Below are 23,397 nucleotides of genomic sequence, written 5' to 3'. Positions count from 1 at the left end.
GAGATCTGGCGAACCAAAAAACAAAAATGGGAATCCAAGGCTCAGAAACAAACAATAAAACAATTAATAATAACAAGAAAAATCAATAAACTCCAGGGAACCATGTCATATACGGTACATAACTTTCATCAAGGTGGAGATCGAATCCTCTAAAGTATCTTTTTGACTATAACTTTTTCTTCTTTCCATTATACTCAAACGGAACGGTCGGCACCATAAAAAAAAAAAACTGTCAGCTCAATAATAGCCTCGTTCCAAATCCTCATCCCATCCGGTTTGCTTCTTGGTCTTAGGGTTGTTTGGCAACCCACTGGCCTTCAAAGCCGGTCGTGGTGTATATCCTCTTGGAGCCGGCGATGATCTAACTGTGGCCTCGAACGCCGGGTATGGGTCCATTTTGATCGCAATGACTTCCCAGTCCTTTGGTGGAGGTGCTGGAGGCGGGGTAACAGGGGAGGTCTTTACGGCTTCCCGTCCACCCCTATTGTTGATGTAAGTGGTGGGGCTAAGTGTTGAATTCGCATTAACCGGCACGGGCGTTTTCTGACGACCATTGGATCCACTTCTATTATCCCTTGCAGAAAGCTGAGAAGAAGAAGCGTATGGTTCGGCATGTGACCTCGGTGCCGCCTGTGCTTTGTCTCTTGAGGAGTGAGATGGCCCATAAGACCATCCAGTTTCATAAGACCGGGCACTCAAGGGCCTTCGGTCGTCGTAACTATCAGTGCTTCGGCGGTAGCTATCATACACTTGGGATTGATAGTCGTAGTTTCTATCCTCATCTTCACTGTAGTCATCTTCGTCATAGCTAGAGTACTCATAATCGGAGAAGCTGTGACTAGCGCGACTGGCATCACTAGCAATAGTAGTTGATGACATGGGACGTAGCTCCCGAGGAATGGGCTTTTTAGGCTGCTGGGGAGTTATTGAACGTGGCTCCATATCCAATTTAGGGTTTTGTTTTGGCATATCCATCCACGATGGGATGTATGGCTGAGGCTCATTGTTCCTTCCAGAAGCAGATTCGAGTGGGCTGTAAGGCCTGATTGGCTGCATTTGGATTGGTGATAATTGTGATTGGTTGTAAGGATTCTTCGCTCGTTGTGGCTGCGCCTCATTACGTCTAGGTGGAGTAGGGCTCAGTCCGACGGCGGTGAATGACTGTGGCGACTGAATCGCGATAGTCCTTGGTGTTCCCGCCGCACTGGATGGAGCAAAGGGTCGAATGGCGAGGGGCATAGGGGGTGCCCTTCGGCTAGTTGTCCGCGGTGGGAATTTATATCCACTCTCATTGTCGGACGTAGTCATTGCGTGCGGTGGCGCCGAAATTCTTGAATCTTCATATATAATCTTCCCAGGAACTTCAAACTTTGGCATGTGGGGCATTTGCGAAGTATTATTTCCTTCGAATGGAGTGGTCTTTGGCTGTTGAGCCTTGAGTCTCTTTGGAACAAGGGACTCTGGGAACGCACTCGCTGGCCTTAGGGAAGGATTGGAGGTTACCTCGATCTTCAGGATAGGCTCCACAACTGGTTCCTGCGATTTTGAAGAAGATCTAAAATGAAAACGCGCCAGAGAACTCTTGGATCCAGATCTAGTATGGGTTGTATTCTCGGTAGACTTCGCATTCGAGTTCGTCATCGAATTCACCCAAGAACCATTATTCCCAGCTCCCTGTTCTGCACCGCCTTGACCACCGCTACCATTACCGTTGTTTTGATTTCTGAAATATTCGATATACTCCTTCTTCGCATCCGTCATCGGTGGTTGTTCAGTCCTCGCCTTCCTCTGACGATAAGAAAAGAAAATCGTCAAAGCAAAGATCGCAAGCACAGCACATCCAACTGCTATTCCGATATACGAAACTGTAACCAACATGTTTTTCGGTTCTTCGACTGCTGCCGTTGCTACTAGTGATTCTGTCTTTGTTGAAGATGCGGCGGTACTTGATGTCGTAGTAGAAGGTATTGTTGTAGATGTTGATATCGGTTTAGATGAAGATGGTAATGAAGACAACGTTGATTGTGCGTGCGAAAGAATAGGAATGAGGAAGAGGACCACGAAGGGGCCGAGTGGCACCCGGTGCACTCGACGTGTCATCTTGATCATATGAAAGAATGAACTGCAATATTATAAACTTGTTTGCTGGAAGTTCATTGACAAGCTATTCCCTTGCAAGGTATGATTGCTCGATAACCTGCGTACTGGATCAAAGAGCGTATCCACCTTGTTTCAATAAAACGATAACGTGAAATTATAAAGGGATCAATCCCCTTCAAATAATGTCGTATATAAACCAGCTAACCTTTCCAGAAAGTTATGCGTAAGTGCGCCGCGTGTCGCAGAAATGAATATTAGATGTATTAAAAGGGAATGATAAGAACGCAAGAAAATGTGTAACCAGTACCTGCACCGTAAAAGAGAGGGGGGAAAGAAAGAAGATTATAAAAACGAAACTAGGGGTACCAAATGCTTCATATACTTAGTCCCAAAAGAGCCAAATTTCTGTTCTTCAGGAGCGACAGCGCAGAGGAAAAGTTTGGCCGAATCGGGATATGGGTAGCTTAGGGAATCAAGGTGTGTCTCATAGTTTATCAAGGGAAAAAAGTCAAGTATGTGCCTATCTTTGAAATCTCACGTCCTTGCATATGTATGCGCAGGAAAAATAGAAAGGCAAGGGTCCGCATGTGCAAGGTACAATACCTATGTTTCCGAGAGCTCGAGATCGAAAAATAAAACAAAAGTCATATGTAAATGGCCCGGCTATGACACCATCCCCACCAGGAAACGGCGAACCATTGGTAAAATTGGAGAGGCTCCAAAGCGGCTATAGCTATTCTTATAGCTTCCAAGGCCCATACCCGCCATCATGCATCTTCGCTTCCCCTCAAGACCACGACCACGGACTTTCCACCATGAGGCAGGTGTTCGTGCCCTTTGCCAACGACGAAAGCCGCAAAGACCGGGAAATTCCCAACATTTCCTCTGATCCTAGCTCACGGGTAGCCATGCATATGGAACCCTTCCCGTCACAAAAAGGTCGTTGGATTGTTTTCCTGTTGGACAGCAGATGTTCCGGTGCTGCAATGTTTGAACACGACCTGTCGTTGGAAGGTGTGTTGTTGTCTAGTCCAACAGCACTTGCCGCCGTGCAAATTAATGAGATGTGCTTGGCGGACAGGGACGACCCACCAATTGAAGCGAACTGTGGAGCTGGCTATTTTTGGGCTGTGCGACGTTGCTGAAAAGAGAAACCTGGGCGGCTCTCTGGGCGGTTGCGAGAGATGAGTTCGTGAACTGGCACCATTAGCCCGTGATCTCGAGGAGGCAAGTCGTGGTCAGAATGTTTAGTTTTGCGAACACGGTGGGTTAAAGGATTCTGAAAATATCCCGATGGTTCAAGGATCTCTGGACCCGATATCGATCCATTGGGCCCAATCAACCTCCACAAATCAGGAACCCGATTCGAACATCGCGAATTGTGCGTATTCAATCGGCCGAAAAGCCATATTAAGATTAGTTTCGAGGTCAGTTAATTCAACAGTTTCCTGATTTGCGTTTCGTACTTGCTATTTGGCTTAGGAGCGATAATATATCCTAGTGTTCATTCGGGTGTTAATTCCAGCGATACATATTTGAGATTAAGATTATGATCCGGTCTTTAATATAATATCGGTGGACCCGGCACCAAATAGTTTGAGCTTCTAGAAGTTTTACATCTTCGCCATAACGATCTAATGAGTCTTGTTCTAAGCTAAATGGCGTTCGATAATGGGATTGGTACTTAATTCGCAGTGTCATGTGAGATTAATACAAATCCAACATTGCAATTAATTAATTCGACCCGACCTGCGTTCCAGGGTTTGATTGGTGATACAACTTGCATACTTATGTAATGACTATATTACTTAGTAGTTATACTTAAGTTGCAAAATTGTAATATTATATTAAATACAAGCGGGCGCAGAGGAGAGCATAGTTAGATGTAAGTACTATAGGTTCCCGATAGAGACAACTTCGAGGCCAACTGGACACCTCGAGACACAGCACAGTACAGCAACAAGATGCATCCGAATTTGCGGGGAGGAAAATTTTAAAAGGAAAAAAAAGAAGAAAAAATCGTCCGAACTTGAACTTACAAAATATACCCACCGATCGAAGCGTGCCGTGTCGGTAAACTAGCGAAATATGCTGTTAGAACGTTAGTAAACATGTTTAAATTTGTTGCACGTCGAAGAAGACGGTTAAACATGTTAAGCTACGCGGCACCAATACCACAGTTTTACTTGAGGCTGTACTTTTTAAATTTCTAGATCAACGTCTAAATTATAGACGAAAAATTAGCATGTATGGATACTTGTTAATAATCTGAATCTTAATAGCCCCCTTCATCGTATCAGTATGGTGAGTAGCCGGTCTGAAGTGTAAAAAAAATAATTTATTGAAACCTTCCACCTACAAAGCGAGTGACTAAGAAATAAACATTAAACTGTCAAGGGTTTTTTGAAGGCCCCCAAAGAGACAGGGTTCGAAAATAGAGAGAAAAGAGCGTGATGAAACAAACGCTGGTCAATACAAACGATGCATCTACGAGGCACATCGTTAAAGCATAAACTACGGGTAGACCGAAAAATGTTGCCTGTAGTTTCCCGTTTTTTTTTATTTTTACCAATCCTTCCCCAGAGATAAGTAGCTAAAGTCTAATAGCTGTTGTTTATGGCATATATCCTTAGATCCTATAGCCTGCCTAGGCCGAATTTAAGCATTACCCATCGCCAAGGTTATGATCAAATACCTGTTGCCTTGGTTAGCCTTGTTTTTCATCTGGAGAAGAAAGGGTGGCACAACTGCCCGAAAGATGAAACTTACACATTCAAACCAGCAATGAAGCCCCAGACTACAACCGCGAATGCACAAGTGAACCAGTTGTTGCTCATATCCACAGAACGTCTTCTCACTGCCCCGTCTTCGGCCCCGGTTTGATCGTTGGTAATAACTTCGCCATTAGGATCCTCCACTTGCATATACTTTGCCCGACATGTCAACCAAATCAATGGTGCAGTCACAAAGGGGAGGATAATGCTAAGGGTGACCTGACTGGCATTCAAAACCTCTGCTAAGCCCCTTCGCCCAACCGCTCCGGCCACAACTATGGACGGCAGGATGGCGATAGCACGTGTGATGAGACGACGAAGCCATGGTCTCATCCGCCAGTTGAGAAATCCTTCAGAGATCATTTGACCAGCAAGCGTAACCACTATTCCTGCAGATTCTCCCGAGAAAAGGAGAGCAACGGCAAAGAGGATACCGGCGGCTTTGCCAAGGTTCTCAACCAAAAGCTCATAGATACTGAACAAGTCAGCGTCTTGGGCTTCTGGAGTGTTAGAAAGGGTAGCAGCGGAGACAATAAGGATTGCAGAGTTTGCAAAAAGGGCACAAGTAAATAGTGAGACCGCCATGTCGGTGATACAAAAAGGCATGGTGTATCTAATGGCCTCCAAAGTAGGCTTGTACTTGCGTTCAATGGTAATGGCCGTGTCTTCAGTAGCGACAGTAGCGGTACTTTCATTGCCATGCCAGTTATCGTACTCCTTCATACGGGCTTGAACGATACCGCTGCCCAAGAAGAGCGAATGAGGCATCACCGTGGCGCCAAGTATACCGCAAGAGAGGTACAACCCGTTTCCTGAAGCTACGGCCTTCGAAGGAAGGTAACCTCTGAAAACTTCACCGACCGGAGTGTCTTCAATATGTGCTAGCTCGATAGCAAAACATATGACGACTCCGAAAACCAGGAGGGCAACGAAGAACTCGAACCAGCGAATGTGCTTGACGGGACCATCGGCATTATAGAACCATAAGACGATGAAAGTGTCAAGAATAGTGATAGCGCAACCAGCTACAAGCGGAACTTTAAGAAGGATATTTAATGCGATCGCGGAACCGATAACTTCGGCCATATCGGTTGCGATGATCGCAGCCTCGGCGAAGAAATAAAGTGTCCAGCAGAGCCATCGTGGGAAACTTCTCTTGCAGTTCTCAGCCAAATCGACACCGGTGACACTACCAAGTTTGACACAGAGCGATTGGAGGAAGATAGCGAGAATATTTGCAAGGAGGATGACAAACAAATGTGAGAATCTGAAGGCAGCACCAGCAGCAACCTAGTTGAAAGGGTCAGTAAAAGGAAACTATACTGCGTGGGAATGTTATATAATTAAGGTAAAGCTTACATCGGTAGCGTAGTTACCAGGATCCATATAAGACACAGAGATCATGAATCCCGGACCCATGAACTTGGCATACTTAAGGGCCATAGAGAGTGCTTTCTTCCAAAAGGTATCTCCAGGGCCAGCTCCACCGACCGGAGGCTCACGCCTTCCAGCACTGGCGAAGAAGTAGACCTTCTTTTTTGGCTTTTCAGTTCTCTTCTCGCCTCCTAGTTTCCCCTTCTCGTCTTCAACAACTTCAACAACATCATGCAAGCCACTCTTCTCATCCACGTTTCCAGCTCGGGGTGAGCCGGAAACGCCCCCCTCCCCACCACCCCCTACAGCGGTGATTTGGACATCGTCGCTGTCCAGGGACTCAACCACACCGTCGCCTCCAGCAGAGTTGTTGAACGTATTGATACCGCCACGACTGGCATCATTACGGCGGTTCATGTTGGAGACGTTATTGAGGTCGGAGTTGGTTGTGAGGTCTGCCGGGAGGTGGTTTGGTTGCTGATTATATTCATCATGGCCGATCGTTTCATCGACACGAGATGGACCTGGTGAGGATTGGATGACATTTTATGTTAGCGGGCTGCTGTTAATGAGAACAAAATGATAAAAAAAATTTTTTTTTTTTTTTGTTCCCTATAAAATGAGGCAATTATGATGATAACGAAAACTAAATCGTCAGAATGGTCATCGTTATCGTGCACATGAACACTGATATTTAGCTCGTTGAATCGGGAATGTCAGGCCCAGCAGTTTTCGGGATCTTGTTTCGAGGTTTCGAAGGCAGCCAAGCCTGCCCGGCGTCTGCCCGAAGGAACAAGCCGACTAAGAAATTGCTTGTTGCACACCCCAGTCACCGCAACGGCGCAAGGGAGAAGAGCAAGGCGAAATTTAGGGAAGAAAAACGTTGAATTGGAAATATATCGAATCCGATTGGGTTCGATATATGAGGAGGAAGAGGAAGAAGAAGAAGAGGAAGAATAAGAAGGAAAGCATCTAGGTGACTTACAATTCATTTTGGCTAGTAGGTAGCGAACGAAGCCCGCAAGTTGATCGAAAACTACTTTTGAACGACGAAAACAAGTTGGAAATTAAATGGGTTAAGCTTTCCGAGATCAATCGAAACCAGGTGAATTTATATTTTTTATTTTTTATATTTTTTTATATTTTATATTTTTTATTCTTTTTCTGAATCTCCTTGCTTAGGAACGAAAAACAATGAACTACGACAGGATAACGTTGCAGCGAACGATAATGACGGCAACGATGAAGCTGGGTGATGTGAATTGAAAGTCAGAATCGAAACAACTGCAGATGACAGGATATAAGTATGCAACAGCGCTACAAGTGGATTAACGAACTACTTCGGGCAAGTCGGGACTGGGCTGAAGGGATTGGGAAGGGCACGGGATCGGAAAAAGTCGAATGTGATGGCCATGCTGGAGGCCATGCATCATGAAATACAACCAAAGTCAGCAAGCAAGCACGCAACAACTAGGTAAGCTGATACGCACTTGCATGTATGGGACCTAGACCAGTCCGGTACCTCTCGAGCTACCCTGGCCACTTCTAGCTAGCTCTTGTGTGTCCGAGCTTGCAGACTAGCGACAATGCGGATGTCAGTCGTGGGATGCATTACTAACTGAGTGGAGGTACGGAATACCACTGGTATTCATCGAGGCATTGACCACCACCGACTACGGCGTTCATAAATTTGTAAGTGTATAACTTCATTTTATCCTAACTCGTTTTATTACATTTTTGTGACATTTTTTTATATATTTTTTAGATAAAAAAAATCAATGGATAGAATTCTGATTCGGGTGAGCTGACTTCGTAAGGCTGATAGATAAGACTAGAATTGACATTCTAGAATTCGAATGGGATGGATATCGACTAATTTCAATGCAGCCTTCCTTTCCTGTACTTCATCGACGGTCCAATCGGATGACATTTCGAACGTCAAGGTTTCGCAGCCGCACCTAAAATCTCGTGAGAAGCTTAGCCATCCCGAACACCACAACCAAGTTTTCGCCAAACCGAAGCTTGGTTTGCGATCTTCAACATAATATTCGAGACGAAAGGATTGCATGAGACATTTCTCATCCCACCAAAGGAACAAAGGAAGAAAGAAATCAAGAAAAATTAAAAAAAAATTGCTCATGCAAGGCCGAATCGGTATCATTCCAAATGCCAAAAAAGGTCGAACTGGGATTCGAACCCGGGTCCCCGGAATGTTTCTAGGAGCTCTGGCCAAGCTGTGAGACTCCTTCAAAATCCGATGTGATAACCAACTACACTATTCAACCATCAACTGGAGGATGCTGCCTTCTCCCATGGGTAATTGTTTTACACCGGGAAACCACACCCGGGGCTGCTCATTGGCCAGTCACCCACAGCCGGTACCGGTCATGAGGTATATTACATAGAGCAGTTCATAAATGAAATGCTTCAAAAAAGAAATCCGAATTACGACCTGCAGCTGCAGGTGGAGATACTTTGGTGCAAAGACTTGCATAACAATACCCTTGTTCTACATTTGAGAGCGAATGAAACGGCTCCGATTTTTAATCACGTCTCGCTCGAGCTCTCCCGTTATATATGAATGCTATTGATATAATGACCAGTGAACACATGTATATCATATCATGATATCTAAGCGCCAATATTCCGACCCAATCTTCGGGATATATGGCCATTGAGCCTTAGAAATCGGAAGAAATAGACCCTGTGGGTACAGAAGAACGCGAACAACCTCCAGGGTCCCCTACTGTTCCGTGCAACTCGACCCACTCCTTAGCTAAATCACCATAGTCATGGCATGTATATGCATGGACCAACTCATCATACCACCCTTTCTTCCTCCAAGGGTTCAATCCCAACTCCTTTAACATCATGGTCGAGAACTATACATACGCAGAGTTAGACCAGGCAAAAACCAATTGATGAAATACCAATTGAAAAATTATTGTGATAAAGTGTGAATTTTGGGGGGTATAGGATTATTTTGGGGTTACACCTACCGCTAAAAAATCAAAAGAGACCCAGGGCAAATCGTTGACCATCCCAGGACTTCGAATCTGATGCATTCGTATCTCATACGCTGCAGTCTTTTCCATCTCATCTTGAGGAGGTAACTCCATCTTTCCGAACATATACACCGCTGCCCAAAGTGATAAGATCATTGCGCTCTGCAGCGTTGAAGCCGCAGAAAACGAGCCTAAGATTACAAAACTCCCATCCAAAAATTCCGGGTCGGTAGGGAGTATATGGTGATATAGTCTAAGCTTACCGGCAGCCGGGTCTGATAGAAAGTATGGCGGCGGCTGTGGGGCATACTGCAGAACTGGGTTTGCTTTATAGACTCGCTCATCGGCTTCTGCTTCCAAGTATCTCCATTTTTCCAGATATTCCTCAGTGTATTTAGTCGAAGGAAGGCCAATGCGCATTGAGAGGTCTTCTGCAAAGAAAGGAATTGTAGTTTTAAATCCCGTCGCGAAAACGACTGCATCTGCAGTTAAAGATTCTCCCGAGGAAAGAGTGATATTTTTACCTTCCAATGAGGTTATCGTCTCTCTGACCACCTACAGCAAAAGTCAGCCGACCAGGATATCACAGCCTATATTGAACATACTGTGGATACAAAGATTATTGCTTACCTCGGTCTGTTTACTACGTATTCGATCATACAATGAAGCATCATAATTATCAGTCCCAGAAATGTTATAATTCCATATGATTGAATGCTTTGGAACCATGGGAATCAATATTTCATCCACCTGCGAATCATCTAATCTATATTCTTTTTGAACAAGCTGCCCGAACTTCTCAAATGCATATTTCTGAAAGGCTTTACCAAGATATGTTTGCTTGAAAACATAATGGAGGCCGTAGAATCCGTCGCCTTGGTAGGCAGCTGGAGCTATAGTGTTGACAATGCGCATAAGGATCAGGTCAGAACGTGAACCTTTCAGATCGACTAGCCAGGGTGGTCCCCGGCCTTCTTTTCGAATAATCCACTTTTTCAAAATGGAAGTTTAGATTTATACACGATTGTCCGTTTTAAATTTTCCATAGGAAGCGTACATACCTTGACTTTCTTCCCGAGTTCCGCGAGTTGCATCACGGCGTCTAGACCACTCTTTGAAGCACCATAAACAACAACCTCTTTCACATTTTCCGATACCAACTCTTCATACCGTTCTCCAAAATATCGATGATGCATAACCGGTCCCGAAAACTTAGAATAATCCAAATCTGGATACCGGGGGAAACTACTAATCCCCGTCGCGACAATCAACTTTTTTGATAAAAGACTTTTATCGTCGTCTCCAATTTGGCATTTCCAAAGATACTCATCTCCACTTTGTCGAGTAACTTGCTGGACTGTAGTGTTCAATCGAATGTACTTCATAACCCCAATTTTTTCCGCCCAGGCCTGGAAGTATCGATACCAGGAATAACCACTTATATATCCTCTACCGTTGTAATCCATTTCGATTTCCGGTACGTCTTCGTAGCGTAGCTCAGAGAATTCGAAGAATTTAGAGTGATGTTGGAGATGTAAACCCGGATAGACTCGTTCCTTGGACCATACGCCACCGATCGAAGCAAGCTATACAGCAAGAATTAATTTTTTTTTCCAAATGAGATTAGCACCTTAAACTGTCAGATATCGATACGATATTCTGTCTCTCTCTGTTTTTTTTTCTTTGTGCAAATCGGGCGGGTGAATCTGGGCCGATATACATACGGAATCGACTACGAGAAGACTTATTGTCGGGCATATTGTGAGGAAGGTTTTAGCGGTGTATAAGCCGTAGATTCCGGCTCCAATGATGATAAGGTCAAATTTCTCGTTAGCTATAGATTCGCTACCTGTACCTGTAGACGAACGGCCTTGGGTATGGAGGCCCTCCATCCTGCGTATAATATAATCGATATAATCTGTATTCGAGGTCGAAGTCGACTAGTCAAACACGGTAGATTGAGAATATCCAGAATGCTAGATCAAACTTGGGACCGAATCGATCTTAAGATCTCGAGAACAGGTGGCTACTGTATTTAAGTTAAAGCTATGCGGTTTGTGCGACGCCAACCGCAGGATTTAATAAGTGTGGTAAAACAGATCGGCAGAAGCCGTCTGTACATGTAGATCAATTGCTTTAGTATAGGATTGTTTCGAGCGTTTCTTGGTTACACAAATTCCAATTCGCTGCCGGCTTTCCCATGGCCCAGGGCCCCAGACCTTAGGCTTCTACAGCTAGTTAGGCTATTAATCTGGGTATACTCACTTGCACAGGTTCTACAGCATATTTGGCTACTGTTGTCTTGGGCCTTCATACGCTAGAATAGAAATCTATGAAAGAGTTTGAATTGGCTTCATAGTATATCCATAGCTACCGGTGTTTAGGTTTATAGATTGACTTGTATTTTATTTTGTAAAGCTTATAGCTAAAAATGAAACTGTAATATCTCAGGAGAAGTATACAATTACCCAGACATATATATCCATAACGGTGTTTGAGCGCTGCCCAAAATGCTCAGTCTAAAGAATCTAGGTAGCTCGAGCTCTATTAGTATAGGGTCGATTTGAGTGGAATAACTTAGTTACTTGACATTTGTAAAAGAACCTCATAAAAACCGCACACTACGTACATCGACTTGATATTAAGTGGTATAAATCCATTTCCATAATTACCCTTTGATTTTAGTTTAACGTATATGTCAAGGACAGTTTTATGATTTTTTTAAACTTGAGGACACTATATATATAGCCGGTCCGAATAAGCTTATATAAGTTTTGAATAGCATTTTCGAACCTCAACTCCAATTCGTCATTCGTTCCCATCTGTGTAACACATCCAACGTGGACCGAACCGAAACCCCTGTGGACACGTGAGTGGGTGCTGACTGCTGCCGCCGCGTCTTCTTGACAAGAAGGCTACGCTCCTACCAACTGGTTAAAATCAACTGCGCCCTGAGCTGAGATCTCATCATTTTAAAAACCAAGCACTCATATCACCGAAGCTCCAGGAGAGGCTTTATTATTTTTCGATTTCTATAATCCTTAGGATCACCAGCTAGAGTATGGCAGCGATAACATCTAATCCCACAATATTCCCAACCGAAATACTCGCTGAAATCATCGCCAACGAGACACTCACCCCTGCAGACCTGCGCCGCTGTCAGCTAGTTTGCAGGCTGTTCCGCGACATCATACAACATTACCCAAGGTGCAACTACATCCTCCGAATCGGTCACTACTCTCAACAAACATGGCGGTTGGTCCGCTGCCTTCTCGCCAACCCAAAAATCGGCCAGCGCTTTCGGTCGATAACAATAGCTTGGGGTCGGCCGCATTATATCATCACGCCTTCGGGAGCTGAAGAGCTATTGCGGTGGAGGTGGACGGAGGAAGAGATGAACCAAATCAGCGCGTTGGCAGACGAACTTTTAGGCCCACAGAGTCTTCGAGCAGTATTTGGGGGTGTGGATTGTGCGAGTCTCATCCCTCTTCTGTTGTACTACATGCCAAACTTAGAATTCATGGACTTGGGTTATCCCGATAATGGTATGAGGTTGTCTAGGAACCATCTTCGTGAACAGCGGGGAAGCATAGCTAGCATAAGATAGATGTAAGGAAAAGAGAGCTGGTGACCTGAGACGAACGAATATTTGGTTTCAGGGAAGCTTGAATCTGATGGCGGGACAAAGCTGTTATCTGGTTCGTTGCCGGCTCTTTTAGCCGGACCTAGCTTGGTTCTGCGGGGCGGGATAAGATTATATCATGGCTTCGGATCGAAACCTTTCGTTAACGTTAAGGCCAAAAATTACCACCACGCCCTAAATCAAAAAGGAAGATCAATGATAAACTGGAAAACTGGGAAGCTTCAATATCGAAACCCTCGATACTGGGGGAGGGAGAAAAAAAAAAAATGCAGATTCTCTATTAAATGTCAATATTATGATGGCTTGCGTGACGTCGAGATTGACATTTGGCTGTTGTATTTTTCTATGAAACAACACTATCTCTGTCAGATATGCAGATTCTGACGTCTTGTCGACAGCATCTAATCATCCGGGCTTAATTCTAAAATGTATCTAGTTCAAACGAAGCGGGTAGAAGGAGGCTGAGATCTTTTGACAGTTTTCCTCGGGACCTCGGGAAAGAATTTTTTTTGTTTCGTTCGCGGGGTAGCAAAGACATGGAGATTCTCAAATCTCCACTCTAGTCAATTTAGCGTGATGTATAAATACTTTCCAAGATCCGCATTTATAAATTTACATTTGATCTGCTGCATTATTTTTCAGCATTTTATCAGAATCTGGGGTATACGGATTTACATATTAATTTCCTCTCTTCTAGATCTATGATTTAGTTGTTGCACATACATTATACTTTTGCAATTGAGGTCCGAACATTTAGTATACATCGCATTTATATCGTTGATACGTTTTGAAATGCCTTCAAGCAGCCAAGCACACGCCGACCATATCGGCTCCCTCTTACGGCCCCAATACCTCCTAGACGCCCGAGAAAAGAAAAGTCTCAGCGCAAGCGAGTTGAAGGAACTCGAAAATAAGGCTATTGATGGAGCAATTGAGTTACAACGGTCAATTGGTTACCAATCATTCACCGATGGAGAATACAGACGGTATATATATAGTACCCTTTTTCTTAACAGACTTTTGTTCCATTGCTGATATATTTACTACGGGATAGTCACATGTTCTATGACGGGTTCTTTGACAACCTTAATGGCATGGAGGAAGTCGCCAAACCACCCCGTGCGATCTTCAAGGAATATGTTCCAGACCTTCAAGCTTTCCTAGCACAGGGTATCGAACCCGCCGGTACATGCCTCTGCACTGGAAAGATCAGCCACAAAGGTAATAGTAAATATGTTCAAGAATTCAACTACATAAAAGGGAAATTGGGCGATGGGGAGAAAGTAAAAATGACCTTAGCTGTAAGTTAACACCCATGCACCGTATTGGGAGTGGTACATAAAACAAAATACTCACTTCTATATCATGAAAAAACAGGCACCAGAGTGGTTCCACCTCCGTCATGGCGAACACGCATACTCTAAATCTGTCTACGCTTCCAACGCCGAATACTTCGCCGACATCGCCGCCGCCTATCGGTACGAACTCTCACTCCTCTACGATGCCGGGTGCCGAAACGTACAAATCGACGATCCACTTCTAGCATATTTCTGCGCGCAATCAATGTTAGATGGCATGGCCGCCGTCGGCGAGTCCGCAGAGAAACTACTAGATGAATACATAAAACTCTACCAAGACTGTTTGAAGGATCGAAAACCGGATATGACTGTAGGTCTTCATATCTGTCGCGGAAACTTCAGGAAATCCATTCACTTTTCCGAAGGTGGGTACGAGCATATTGCCAAGAAAGTGTTTAAGGAAATTCCTGCGGATGTGTTTTATCTTGAGTATGATACTCCTCGTGCTGGCACCTTTGAGCCGTTGGCGGACGTGCCGAAGGATAGAAAGGTGGTGTTAGGTTTGGTTACCAGCAAATTTGCAGAGCCAATGGAGGATTTGGAAGAGTTGAAAGCGAAGGTTATGGATGCTGCTAGAATTATGGCGAAAGGCAGTGGGGAAAGTGAACAGGATGCGCTGAAGAGAATTAGCGTCAGCCCCCAGTGTGGATTTGGCAGCCACGAAGAAGGAAATGCGATTGATGAAGCTGGGATGAAGAAGAAACTTGAGCTGGTAATGGAATTAGCAAAGAGTGTCTGGTAAACAGCATGACTATATCGATATGGCTCGATAGAAGGTTTTTTTTGCCCTCGATATTAAGTATACATGATAATTCAACATAAAACTGTATCTGTCAATATTAATAGAAGAACTTACAAAATTTAAAACCTAACTGTGACCAAAAGTTCAGGAAGTACTAGCGCGAACGCTAACTACCCGGGTATACTTGCAAACTATAGCTGAGGGTCATGAAGTATTTCGAAAGAGTATAATAATATAATAAGAATACGTTAATATAGGTATACAGCTTGAATACAACCAAGTGTAAATGTAAAATAAAATAAAGTTCGTTGGAAACGGAAAAACGAGTAAATCTCAAGCAATCGATGAACCCCCCTCTAAAATCTTATGATTAGACTTGCACAACCGATCGATCAATAGACCTTCTAGATTTGGAATGACTCCAGCTATGACCGTTTAAACAGGAACTGTGCACATAAAAACATAATTAGAGACGGTGCATAAGCAACTAAGCATTAAAATTGCATATACGTACCAATTCCTCGGTTCACACAAACCAACCCAGCCCCTTTAACCTTCTCGACACAAATCTCGTCAGCCTGGCAGCAGTCGTCCGCACAAACTTGCTCGGGGATACAAGGAAGAGGTGTTTTCTTTGGAGGAACTATCGCACAGTCAAAGAGTTAAAATCCGTGGTTGGCCAACTGAAGTGGTCGCTAGACTACGAGGTACTCACCAATTCCACTATCAACGCACTTCTCGTCGCCAGTCTTCTCATCCTTCACGCATTTTTGGTCCGCACGGCAGCAATCGAGGCCGCACTGTCTATTTGGAAGACAGATGCGTGGAGTAGGAACTGTGTTATATAAAGTTAGCTATCGCATTCCGGAGATGTGTAGGTACTATACTGGTAGACGTACCAATACCACGGTCGACGCAGTGGCCATCAGGGAATTTCTCATCGGTGACGCATATTTGATCGGCAGCGCAGCACTCAGTGGCACAACGTCTACCAGGAAGACATTTATCAGGGATATCCGCTGGGAAAGCGAAAACTGGGGCAAGGATAGTGGCAATAACGAGGATGTTGCGAATGGAGACCATTTTGGATTTCCGTTGAGTAGGAACTTTTAAAATTTCTGAATTTATAAATATTAAAATTTGGCGAAAGATTTTTTTTTTTTTGGCGAATTGATGGCTTTTGAGAACTGATTGATTGATTGATGCTTTGAATGATACTGTGATTTGAAGAGTGGGTTATACCGGTTTATATACACATTTTTTGAAAGTGATAACCCTATATATATATCTACCTGTTCCTACCACAATCTATAATCAATACGAATATCTTAGATACTAAGTCTGTAAATGTAGAGTCCAAAGGGTACATGCATGGCAAAAGCTTGTGCAAGTACGTACACCTGAACGTCTTGAGCTCGAGGCCACTTAGACCCCTCGCCTTCCGAAACCGCACTCCGCAATCTTCATCGTCATAAATTCCGACCAAACCCTGCAAGTACCATTAAAATCAATACAAAATATGTAATCTCCTGACAAACCATTAGCCTGTACCGTTGCAAAATCCCTCCGCTTTTTTTGCCATTTGGGGCACACTCCTCCCGCAACCCGAAAAATTACGGTCAGAACCGCGTTGTCCCATACAAAATTCCAACAATCTGCACAGTTTCCTTAGCTGCAGTTATCGAATCGGGATATATATTCCCCCAAACGCTCAGCCCCACCGCGCAAGCTTCTAAAATTTTCTCAAATTATATATTTTAACAAAAGGGAAATAATTGAGATTTTGGTCTTAGTAATGGGTCAGTACCGCACTAGCGCTATAGACGGGACGAGAACCCGCTATGGGCCACACCCTTCGACGGCACGATCCTCCTAATGATGTACCTCCCTGAGCTCTGACATATGAAATTGGTAAAGAGTTACATGCTCCGTTACACAGATTATAAATAGGGAGGGGTGTGTGTGATATCTGGGGTACAGAGCTCCAAAGCATAGTTCTCCTATTTTCGCTTCCGCAGTATCTCGTGTATGTAGGACATAAGGCTGAGGCTTTTTTACTATGGCGAGAGCCCCCTGAAGGTTGTACTTTCTACATAGTTGGAGTCAATCCCTCCGGTCATACTAGTAATCAGAAGTAGACCAATTAAGGTATGTGCACAAGCATCTTGGATCTTTGAGATTCTAGATCCATCATTGATCTAGCATGCATGTAACGGTGTCGATGTCATGTCATCACTTTGCGCTGCACTTTGACGGGAATACTACACTAAAACCGTGGTTTCTAGTCAGCAAGGTGTCTAAATTTTGAGGGGTATGAAGGGCGTTTGCTCTGGAACAAAATCCATGCTCCGCGGGTGGCAGGCACGCTGAAAAAAACGAAATGCTCTATTGGCCACTGTATTCATTTGGCTATGGTATACGCATTCAAGCAATTATCGTATTTAACTATAATTGTATCTTAGGCTGTAACGTACTAGTAGTACACATACATACTACGTAAGTAAATATCAAATAATTAAACATCCTGGAGCGTTGTACGTTAGGCTTGGTATCGTAAGATTCACTCAGCTCGGGTCGAGGGACGAACGTTGTTTTTAGGATGGTTCCCAACTAGCCAACTAGCTATAGCCTGCTAATTCATCGCTGTATAATATAATTATAACTTTGAACTACCTAGGTAATCTTACATGTCGATATCCTTACGCGGCGGCAGGCTGTGCAAGAGGTTTCAATATCTATTTCTCCTTGAGGGACCTAATTAACGTACATAGAAGTGATTCCCCGATCACACTCATGTATCCTCTTTCTGTGTACCCTGGACCCCGTTATTGGCTGGTTTACGACCAATGTACCCTAGATCAACTAGAATTATAGGACAATCTCGTTTTGAACTAAAATTTGGGTTTCGAGGGCGGGGGGCGGCCTGCCGGATACCAAAGGAAGATAGGAAAACACCGGCAATCTAACTACTTTCCAAGCCCATACTTCGAATTCTTCTAGCACAAACTCAGGCCCTCCCTGAAGACAAGCGGACCTTTTATGTCGGCCTCTCGCATCCAGCTCCTCCTCACCAACTTTCTCAAGGAGGAGACTAACTGAATCAATATGTCCAGTACTGTTACGAAGCTTCAATGCACCAGGACCTCCGTCGTATGTTGGGCATACAAGATCGAACTGGCCACCCGCATCAGCAGTATACCTGCATAGATTTATCGTCCTGAGATCCTCCCACAGTTTATTTCGCCGGAATCGATCGGTAGAGGGATTCTGGAAGACAATCTCTAACCGCTCCAGTCCATCGAACAAAAGGCTAAACCCAACGTATAGTGGGGATTTCTCAACTTTTCCCTCCTCGTTCGCCGCAATTGCCATGCATTTCAAACTTGGGAAAATTTCTTTGATTATTTCAGGTCTATAGATTATTGCGTATTTGAGCAATGGTCGTTCGGGTTTCTCCGGTTCATAGAGCACTCCCACATTCTCCCAAAAGGGGACGTTTTGTAGGCAGGATTCAGTGCTGGTATCTTCCGAATTAAGGTAATATCTTTCGTCGGAAGTATTATTCGAAGAAAAATAAATGCTAGTAATACCGCGTCGCAGAGCTTTTGGAATTAGGATCATGTTGTAGGAAGCATATGCATTTTCACCATCAAAAATGAGGCGCATTCGTGGAGCTAGTTCTATGCTGGCTGGGTGAGTGGCACCGTTAGGCCCTGGGAGGCAGAAATATCCCTCCCCACAGCTGACAAGGCACTTGTCAAGCACCTGGCATAATGCATACTCAGCTTCGAGTCTTCCCATTTCTACAGCCTCAGCGCTTGTAAGCGATACTAGTCGCGAATGGGAACCCTTCTCGAGGACGTTTTCTGTAGATGCCCCAACCCACACGTAGCAAGGAATGAATCTGTACTTTGTATGTGAATAGAAAAGAAGTTAGTTAATTTGCTTTCTTCTAGCTTCTCAATTTAAAGTAATCGTTATTACTGCCCCATGAACGTACAGATTCTATCCACGTAGACTTCGAGGCCGTGGCCAAATCCCACCTCATCCCATATACAACAAAGTGTATGGAGGCGCAATCATAGTACAGCTGCCGGATAGTAGCAACCTGCATATCCGCCGGTAGGTACTGCATCCTGTAAGCATTCTTTAATTAGAGAAGTACTAAAGGCTCGTATGTCTAGATGTAGTGTCGCCTTACCCTTTCCCTAGTGGGGAACAGTGTCGGGACTGATTAACCCCATATACACACACACCACTCTGCAAGAGCTTAGTTGGAGTTTCCCTGTGGATGTTTGCCATGCTTGCTGAATGAATTGTAGGTAGAAACGAGCCCTGGTAGAGGGAATCGAAATCGTGGAAATTAATTGGTCAAGGGGGTAAGCAAGCGGACGAAGGATTGGGGCAGAGTGAATTTGAAAGGTCGACATAAATAGGTAGTAGATCAGAATAGTCAAGGTAGATCAGGGTTAAGATATTATTCAAGTCGTATTTATTCAATGATATCATGGATTGTCATTACATTGCATGAAGAAAAACACACCAACTCGCAAGACCATGGACTCCAAACACCGTTGAGGGACACGCTCTAACGCAATAGGGTCAAAAAGTGTAACAGAAAGGGCTCTAGCCGGCGCAGGGCATCACTACTCCAGGTAGAAATGAAGCACTAAGAAACCGAGATCAAGTCCATTTGCTGCTTCATCTCCTGCATATAGTAGTTAACATGTGCAGTAAGCCTGCCGAACTCGTTCATGGTTTCTCGGGCTTCGTTCTCCACAAACTCTTTTGTATCTTGGCACTGTAAGTAGTGGCATGGTTAGCATTTAGGGTATATCTAGACAAAGGATGAAAGAGTAAGTACCTGTTTCTCTTTCAAGTCGATTTGCATTTTGAGCTTGTCCATGTCGTGGCTCTTCTCCCTTCTCTCACTCGCTAATTGATCGTACACGCCCCTCAATTCTGCCATCCTTGCTCTCGCAGCATTGCCCTTGCTCTCTGCTTGCTGCTTCGCAGTGCTGACTTTCTCCTGTGAACTGATCAATCTTGCCTTCAATACTTCTTCTCTCTTTTCCATATCCTGGAATTCGAGCTGTCGTTTTCTTAGAACGTCCTTGTGTCGTGAGGCTTTTCTATCACCTTCTTCCTCCCTCAACAGCTCGGCCTCACACTCCTCCATAACTTTAATACAAGCGTTGACATCTGTCTCAATCACTCCGAAGGAGTCTGCTGTGGTCTGGAGTGCTCTTGCCCGCCTTTCGGCTTGCATAAGCTTATTTTTTTCCATCGCCAGCTGTCCGGCCATCTCATTGTTGAGCTGTTGCAAGCGACCAGGCTCATCAAAAATATACGGGCGGAGTCTTTCACAATCTTGCTTCAGTCTTAGCTTTGTTTCGTTTGCCTGTATCAATGCATCTTTCAGCATCTTCCGTTCATTCTTGGCTTCCTGGAACTCATTCGTTAAAGCTTCCTGTTCCCTCTTTAACTCGCTTAGCAAGATTCTAGCCTGTTGTCTCTCCTCTTGTAACTTCTTAACAAGCGGTTCTTCCTGCCTCCGTTGAATCTGAAGGGTTTCGAGTTTATGTTGTAGTTCGTCGCGCTCGATCTCAAGGGTATCGACCCTTTGCTTTATGCTTTCGAATTTATTCGCATGCTCATCGATAGTCGGCTGATGTTCGGTCTTGAACCTCACAAAATTGATAAGATATGAAAACATCTTGATAACTCTGGGTCTGGTTGGTGCGAGTAAGTCGCTAAGCTGCAAGTCTTTCATCCCACATACACCGAGGAGCGAACGCAACGACCGAAAACAGGCCATCATGCGCATAGTATCGATCATGGTTTCGCCGAATTCGAAATCCTCACTGACTATATCCAAGACGGGGGTTATGCCTTCGACGGTAAGTCCGGTAAGATTTTCCAGGATTCGTTCAACGACACGGATAATCATGGGAGACTGTGGGTTGTTGATACTGTCTGCGGAGAAAGGAATACCGATATCTGTAATGCAGTTCGCGATCTCTGTTGGCTCCTAAGTAATAGATAAGATCATAAGTTTTTGACTTTTTCGTACAAGTCTATAGATATTCTTATTTGCATCCTTACCATCAACAGGAAGGCAAGGCTGTCGTGCTCCACTGGCGCCTGTCGCATCTTCCCTGAAGATGGAGGAGCTTTCTGGCCGGGCCGATAGCCTTGTGATCCTCGAGGGTTGAAGTCCATGGTGGATATGGTATCTGTATATCTGGCGTATGGCGAGTCTCTTATCCGGACGACAGCGGTGAAGACAAGCAGGATCTCGCTACTGCTAAACTGAAGCTAAGTGAAAGAAGCCTCTGTGTTGTTGATGATCTGCGCGTCTCAACAACACAACAACAGTCTTGTAGTTACGGGCCGTGGTGGCCCTGTAAGGCCGCAGTGCGCTCCGACTCCGTAACTGTTTACAAGACTGCTGGTAACCAGAATACAACGCAACACATCCACCACAACACATTCCTCTGGCTGCTTACATCCCAACACAGGAAGGGTAACCGAGACTGCCTAACCCAGACCGAGCTGCACTGAGCTTGAGTAATGATTAAGAGGCTCAACAATGAGAAGGTCGTTGAATATACGAAACCCAGAAGTAATCGGCCCATCTTAGAAGTTACATTCACAACGACAAGGTTTTTGGGGCTAGGTACTCACCTATAGGGGCTCTTGGGGATTCGATATTATTATACTACACCGAACTTGGTTCGAAATTATCACTCCATACTACCTCAAACAATGCCCGTAGCTATCTCTCTTGGGCAACTAAGTACTAAGTACATAGCAGCAACGTCGTTGATATAGGTATTTATTCGGACCGTTCATATATGATCATATGACAGCCAGCCTCAGCGCTCAACTTTCCCCCGGATTACATAGCTATATCCAATTACGTCGAGATACGATGCTCCCAAGGTCGGGAAATGATCCAACCCTTCAAACTCTAGTGGATTGTCGCACAACAAGCGATCTATACTAGGAAAATGACACACTTTTCTCCTATATGTGCTGTGCACCGTCGCTGTTCTTCCGCTTCGATTATGTGGTTCGCTATACCCTTCGAACTGGTGGATCTGTCATAAAGACCCACCTCGCCGCAGTAAATCACGGTACCGTCCTGCTAAACTTTGGGGCGAGAGACGTTGGGCTAATAGCTGCAAAGCACTCGGACCCGAACCCGCCCGCTGTGGCGCCTCACGGTATCCTCCTCGATGAGATATCGAAGAGGAAACCTCTAGTGATTAGAGGCTCCTACCTGGGAGCACAGCGGTAGCGTGTTTCCCGCTTCCTCGATAGCAAGATAACGATCTTATGGGTCCAACTCCGATCCCAGCAAAAGCTCCAAGAATCTTAGTTGATTTCTTTTTTGGGCCGGGATATACTCTGTGTCCAAAGGCTTCGGACACAGTGCGTCTTGGAGCTCGCTCGTTTCTAAACTTATATTCATCAACGCTTGCACTCCAACGGAAATGCTCTTACGTTTCTATTACGAGTGTCCAATCGGTCGGAGCTCGCCCTCGTGATCCCTTTGCACGTCTCACACTGGCATCTCCTACCCTTCGGAGCCTTTTTCACTGGCCGAACTCTTCAGCTCCCTAGCTCCGTTTCTCCACACCGTCATGGGACCCACTAAGCACGTTTTCCGGTCAAGCTGCTCAATGGCCTCCAAATCAAGCATTCTAGCGGCAGAAGATCGAAGAAAAGTCAAAGATACCCCCGTAGGTAACCGAAGAGACATCCCCGGCATGTGTTGTTTCACTGTCCATTTTAGACTTTTTTCGATTTTTTGCCCTGGCAAAATCGACTTTTAACGACTAGTTGCTCGGGATGCACATCGATGCGATGTGACGGGATGCACTTTATGGATTTCTTGGTCGCTTGGAGGACAATTGGAATTACCGTCATAATCTACATGTAGGGTTGGGCTGTTATCGACGTAGATGGCATAGCACGAAGAGGCCTAGTGACTCAAGTAGTTATATTCACGGGAATATATCCTAGGTTACCTCGCCCTCCTTGAACAATTGTTCTGTGACCACTCGATAACCGCATTAGAATCAAATCCCAGTCACCCGCGAACTGCATCGCTTCAAAGACAATCACACTTCGTCACACACGCCAAACAGCAAGTACTTATCTTGCATGCTTATGGCGCCTCGCCGCCTCTTGATATTACTCTCGGAATACCGTTATCAGGACCTTCTACCTCCTTAATAGTCCAAAACGTGAAAGATACGTTCACCTACTTCTTTTGTTGCTAGTCCGGATAGTTGGGATTTCGGGGAACAGGGTAAGTTGCATTGTTGCTGCAGGCCAGGCTTCTCCACAAAATTGCCCTATCCAAGTTTCCTGGTTGACGAAAATCGTCGAA

General features: G+C 44.7%; 8 protein-coding genes across 8 annotated transcripts; 2 read left to right on the top strand and 6 right to left on the bottom strand.

The window, feature by feature from the left end:
* Positions 1-237: 237 nt before the first annotated feature.
* AOL_s00006g380 (uncharacterized protein) lies at positions 238-2,100 on the bottom strand (the record flags this gene model as incomplete). The annotated part of the gene is made up of 1 exon (XM_011119689.1): positions 238-2,100. One exon carries the CDS (start codon positions 2,098-2,100, stop codon positions 238-240), a length of 1,863 nt encoding a protein of 620 aa, XP_011117991.1.
* Positions 2,101-4,758: 2,658 nt separating this feature from the next.
* AOL_s00006g379 (uncharacterized protein) lies at positions 4,759-6,665 on the bottom strand (the record flags this gene model as incomplete). The annotated part of the gene is made up of 3 exons (XM_011119688.1): positions 4,759-4,795; positions 4,870-6,164; positions 6,234-6,665. The coding sequence occupies 3 exons, from the start codon at positions 6,663-6,665 to the stop codon at positions 4,759-4,761; spliced, it is 1,764 nt and encodes a 587-aa protein (XP_011117990.1).
* Positions 6,666-8,929: 2,264 nt separating this feature from the next.
* On the bottom strand, positions 8,930-11,145 carry AOL_s00006g378 (uncharacterized protein; the record flags this gene model as incomplete). Its single annotated transcript, XM_011119687.1, has 5 exons — positions 8,930-9,130; positions 9,248-9,808; positions 9,884-10,243; positions 10,315-10,839; positions 10,978-11,145. The coding sequence occupies 5 exons, from the start codon at positions 11,143-11,145 to the stop codon at positions 8,930-8,932; spliced, it is 1,815 nt and encodes a 604-aa protein (XP_011117989.1).
* A 1,169-nt stretch (positions 11,146-12,314) lies between these two features.
* AOL_s00006g377 (uncharacterized protein) lies at positions 12,315-12,860 on the top strand (the record flags this gene model as incomplete). The annotated part of the gene is made up of 1 exon (XM_011119686.1): positions 12,315-12,860. The coding sequence occupies one exon, from the start codon at positions 12,315-12,317 to the stop codon at positions 12,858-12,860; it is 546 nt and encodes a 181-aa protein (XP_011117988.1).
* Positions 12,861-13,688: 828 nt separating this feature from the next.
* Positions 13,689-14,996, top strand: AOL_s00006g376 (uncharacterized protein; the record flags this gene model as incomplete). The annotated part of the gene is made up of 3 exons (XM_011119685.1): positions 13,689-13,882; positions 13,951-14,197; positions 14,274-14,996. The coding sequence occupies 3 exons, from the start codon at positions 13,689-13,691 to the stop codon at positions 14,994-14,996; spliced, it is 1,164 nt and encodes a 387-aa protein (XP_011117987.1).
* A 435-nt stretch (positions 14,997-15,431) lies between these two features.
* Positions 15,432-16,079, bottom strand: AOL_s00006g375 (uncharacterized protein; the record flags this gene model as incomplete). Its single annotated transcript, XM_011119684.1, has 4 exons — positions 15,432-15,442; positions 15,511-15,639; positions 15,712-15,831; positions 15,896-16,079. 4 exons carry the CDS (start codon positions 16,077-16,079, stop codon positions 15,432-15,434), a joined length of 444 nt encoding a protein of 147 aa, XP_011117986.1.
* Positions 16,080-17,864: 1,785 nt separating this feature from the next.
* On the bottom strand, positions 17,865-19,298 carry AOL_s00006g374 (uncharacterized protein; the record flags this gene model as incomplete). Its single annotated transcript, XM_011119683.1, has 3 exons — positions 17,865-18,905; positions 18,997-19,132; positions 19,198-19,298. The coding sequence occupies 3 exons, from the start codon at positions 19,296-19,298 to the stop codon at positions 17,865-17,867; spliced, it is 1,278 nt and encodes a 425-aa protein (XP_011117985.1).
* Positions 19,299-19,665: 367 nt separating this feature from the next.
* AOL_s00006g373 (uncharacterized protein) lies at positions 19,666-21,218 on the bottom strand (the record flags this gene model as incomplete). The annotated part of the gene is made up of 3 exons (XM_011119682.1): positions 19,666-19,797; positions 19,861-21,027; positions 21,102-21,218. The coding sequence occupies 3 exons, from the start codon at positions 21,216-21,218 to the stop codon at positions 19,666-19,668; spliced, it is 1,416 nt and encodes a 471-aa protein (XP_011117984.1).
* Between the last annotated feature and the right edge of the window lie 2,179 nt (positions 21,219-23,397).

This window comes from Orbilia oligospora (genome assembly GCF_000225545.1).
Source record: "Orbilia oligospora ATCC 24927 unplaced genomic scaffold scaffold00006, whole genome shotgun sequence".
In the NCBI taxonomy this organism is placed as follows: domain Eukaryota; kingdom Fungi; phylum Ascomycota; class Orbiliomycetes; order Orbiliales; family Orbiliaceae; genus Orbilia; species Orbilia oligospora.
This window is presented reverse-complemented; position numbering and strand designations above follow the sequence as displayed.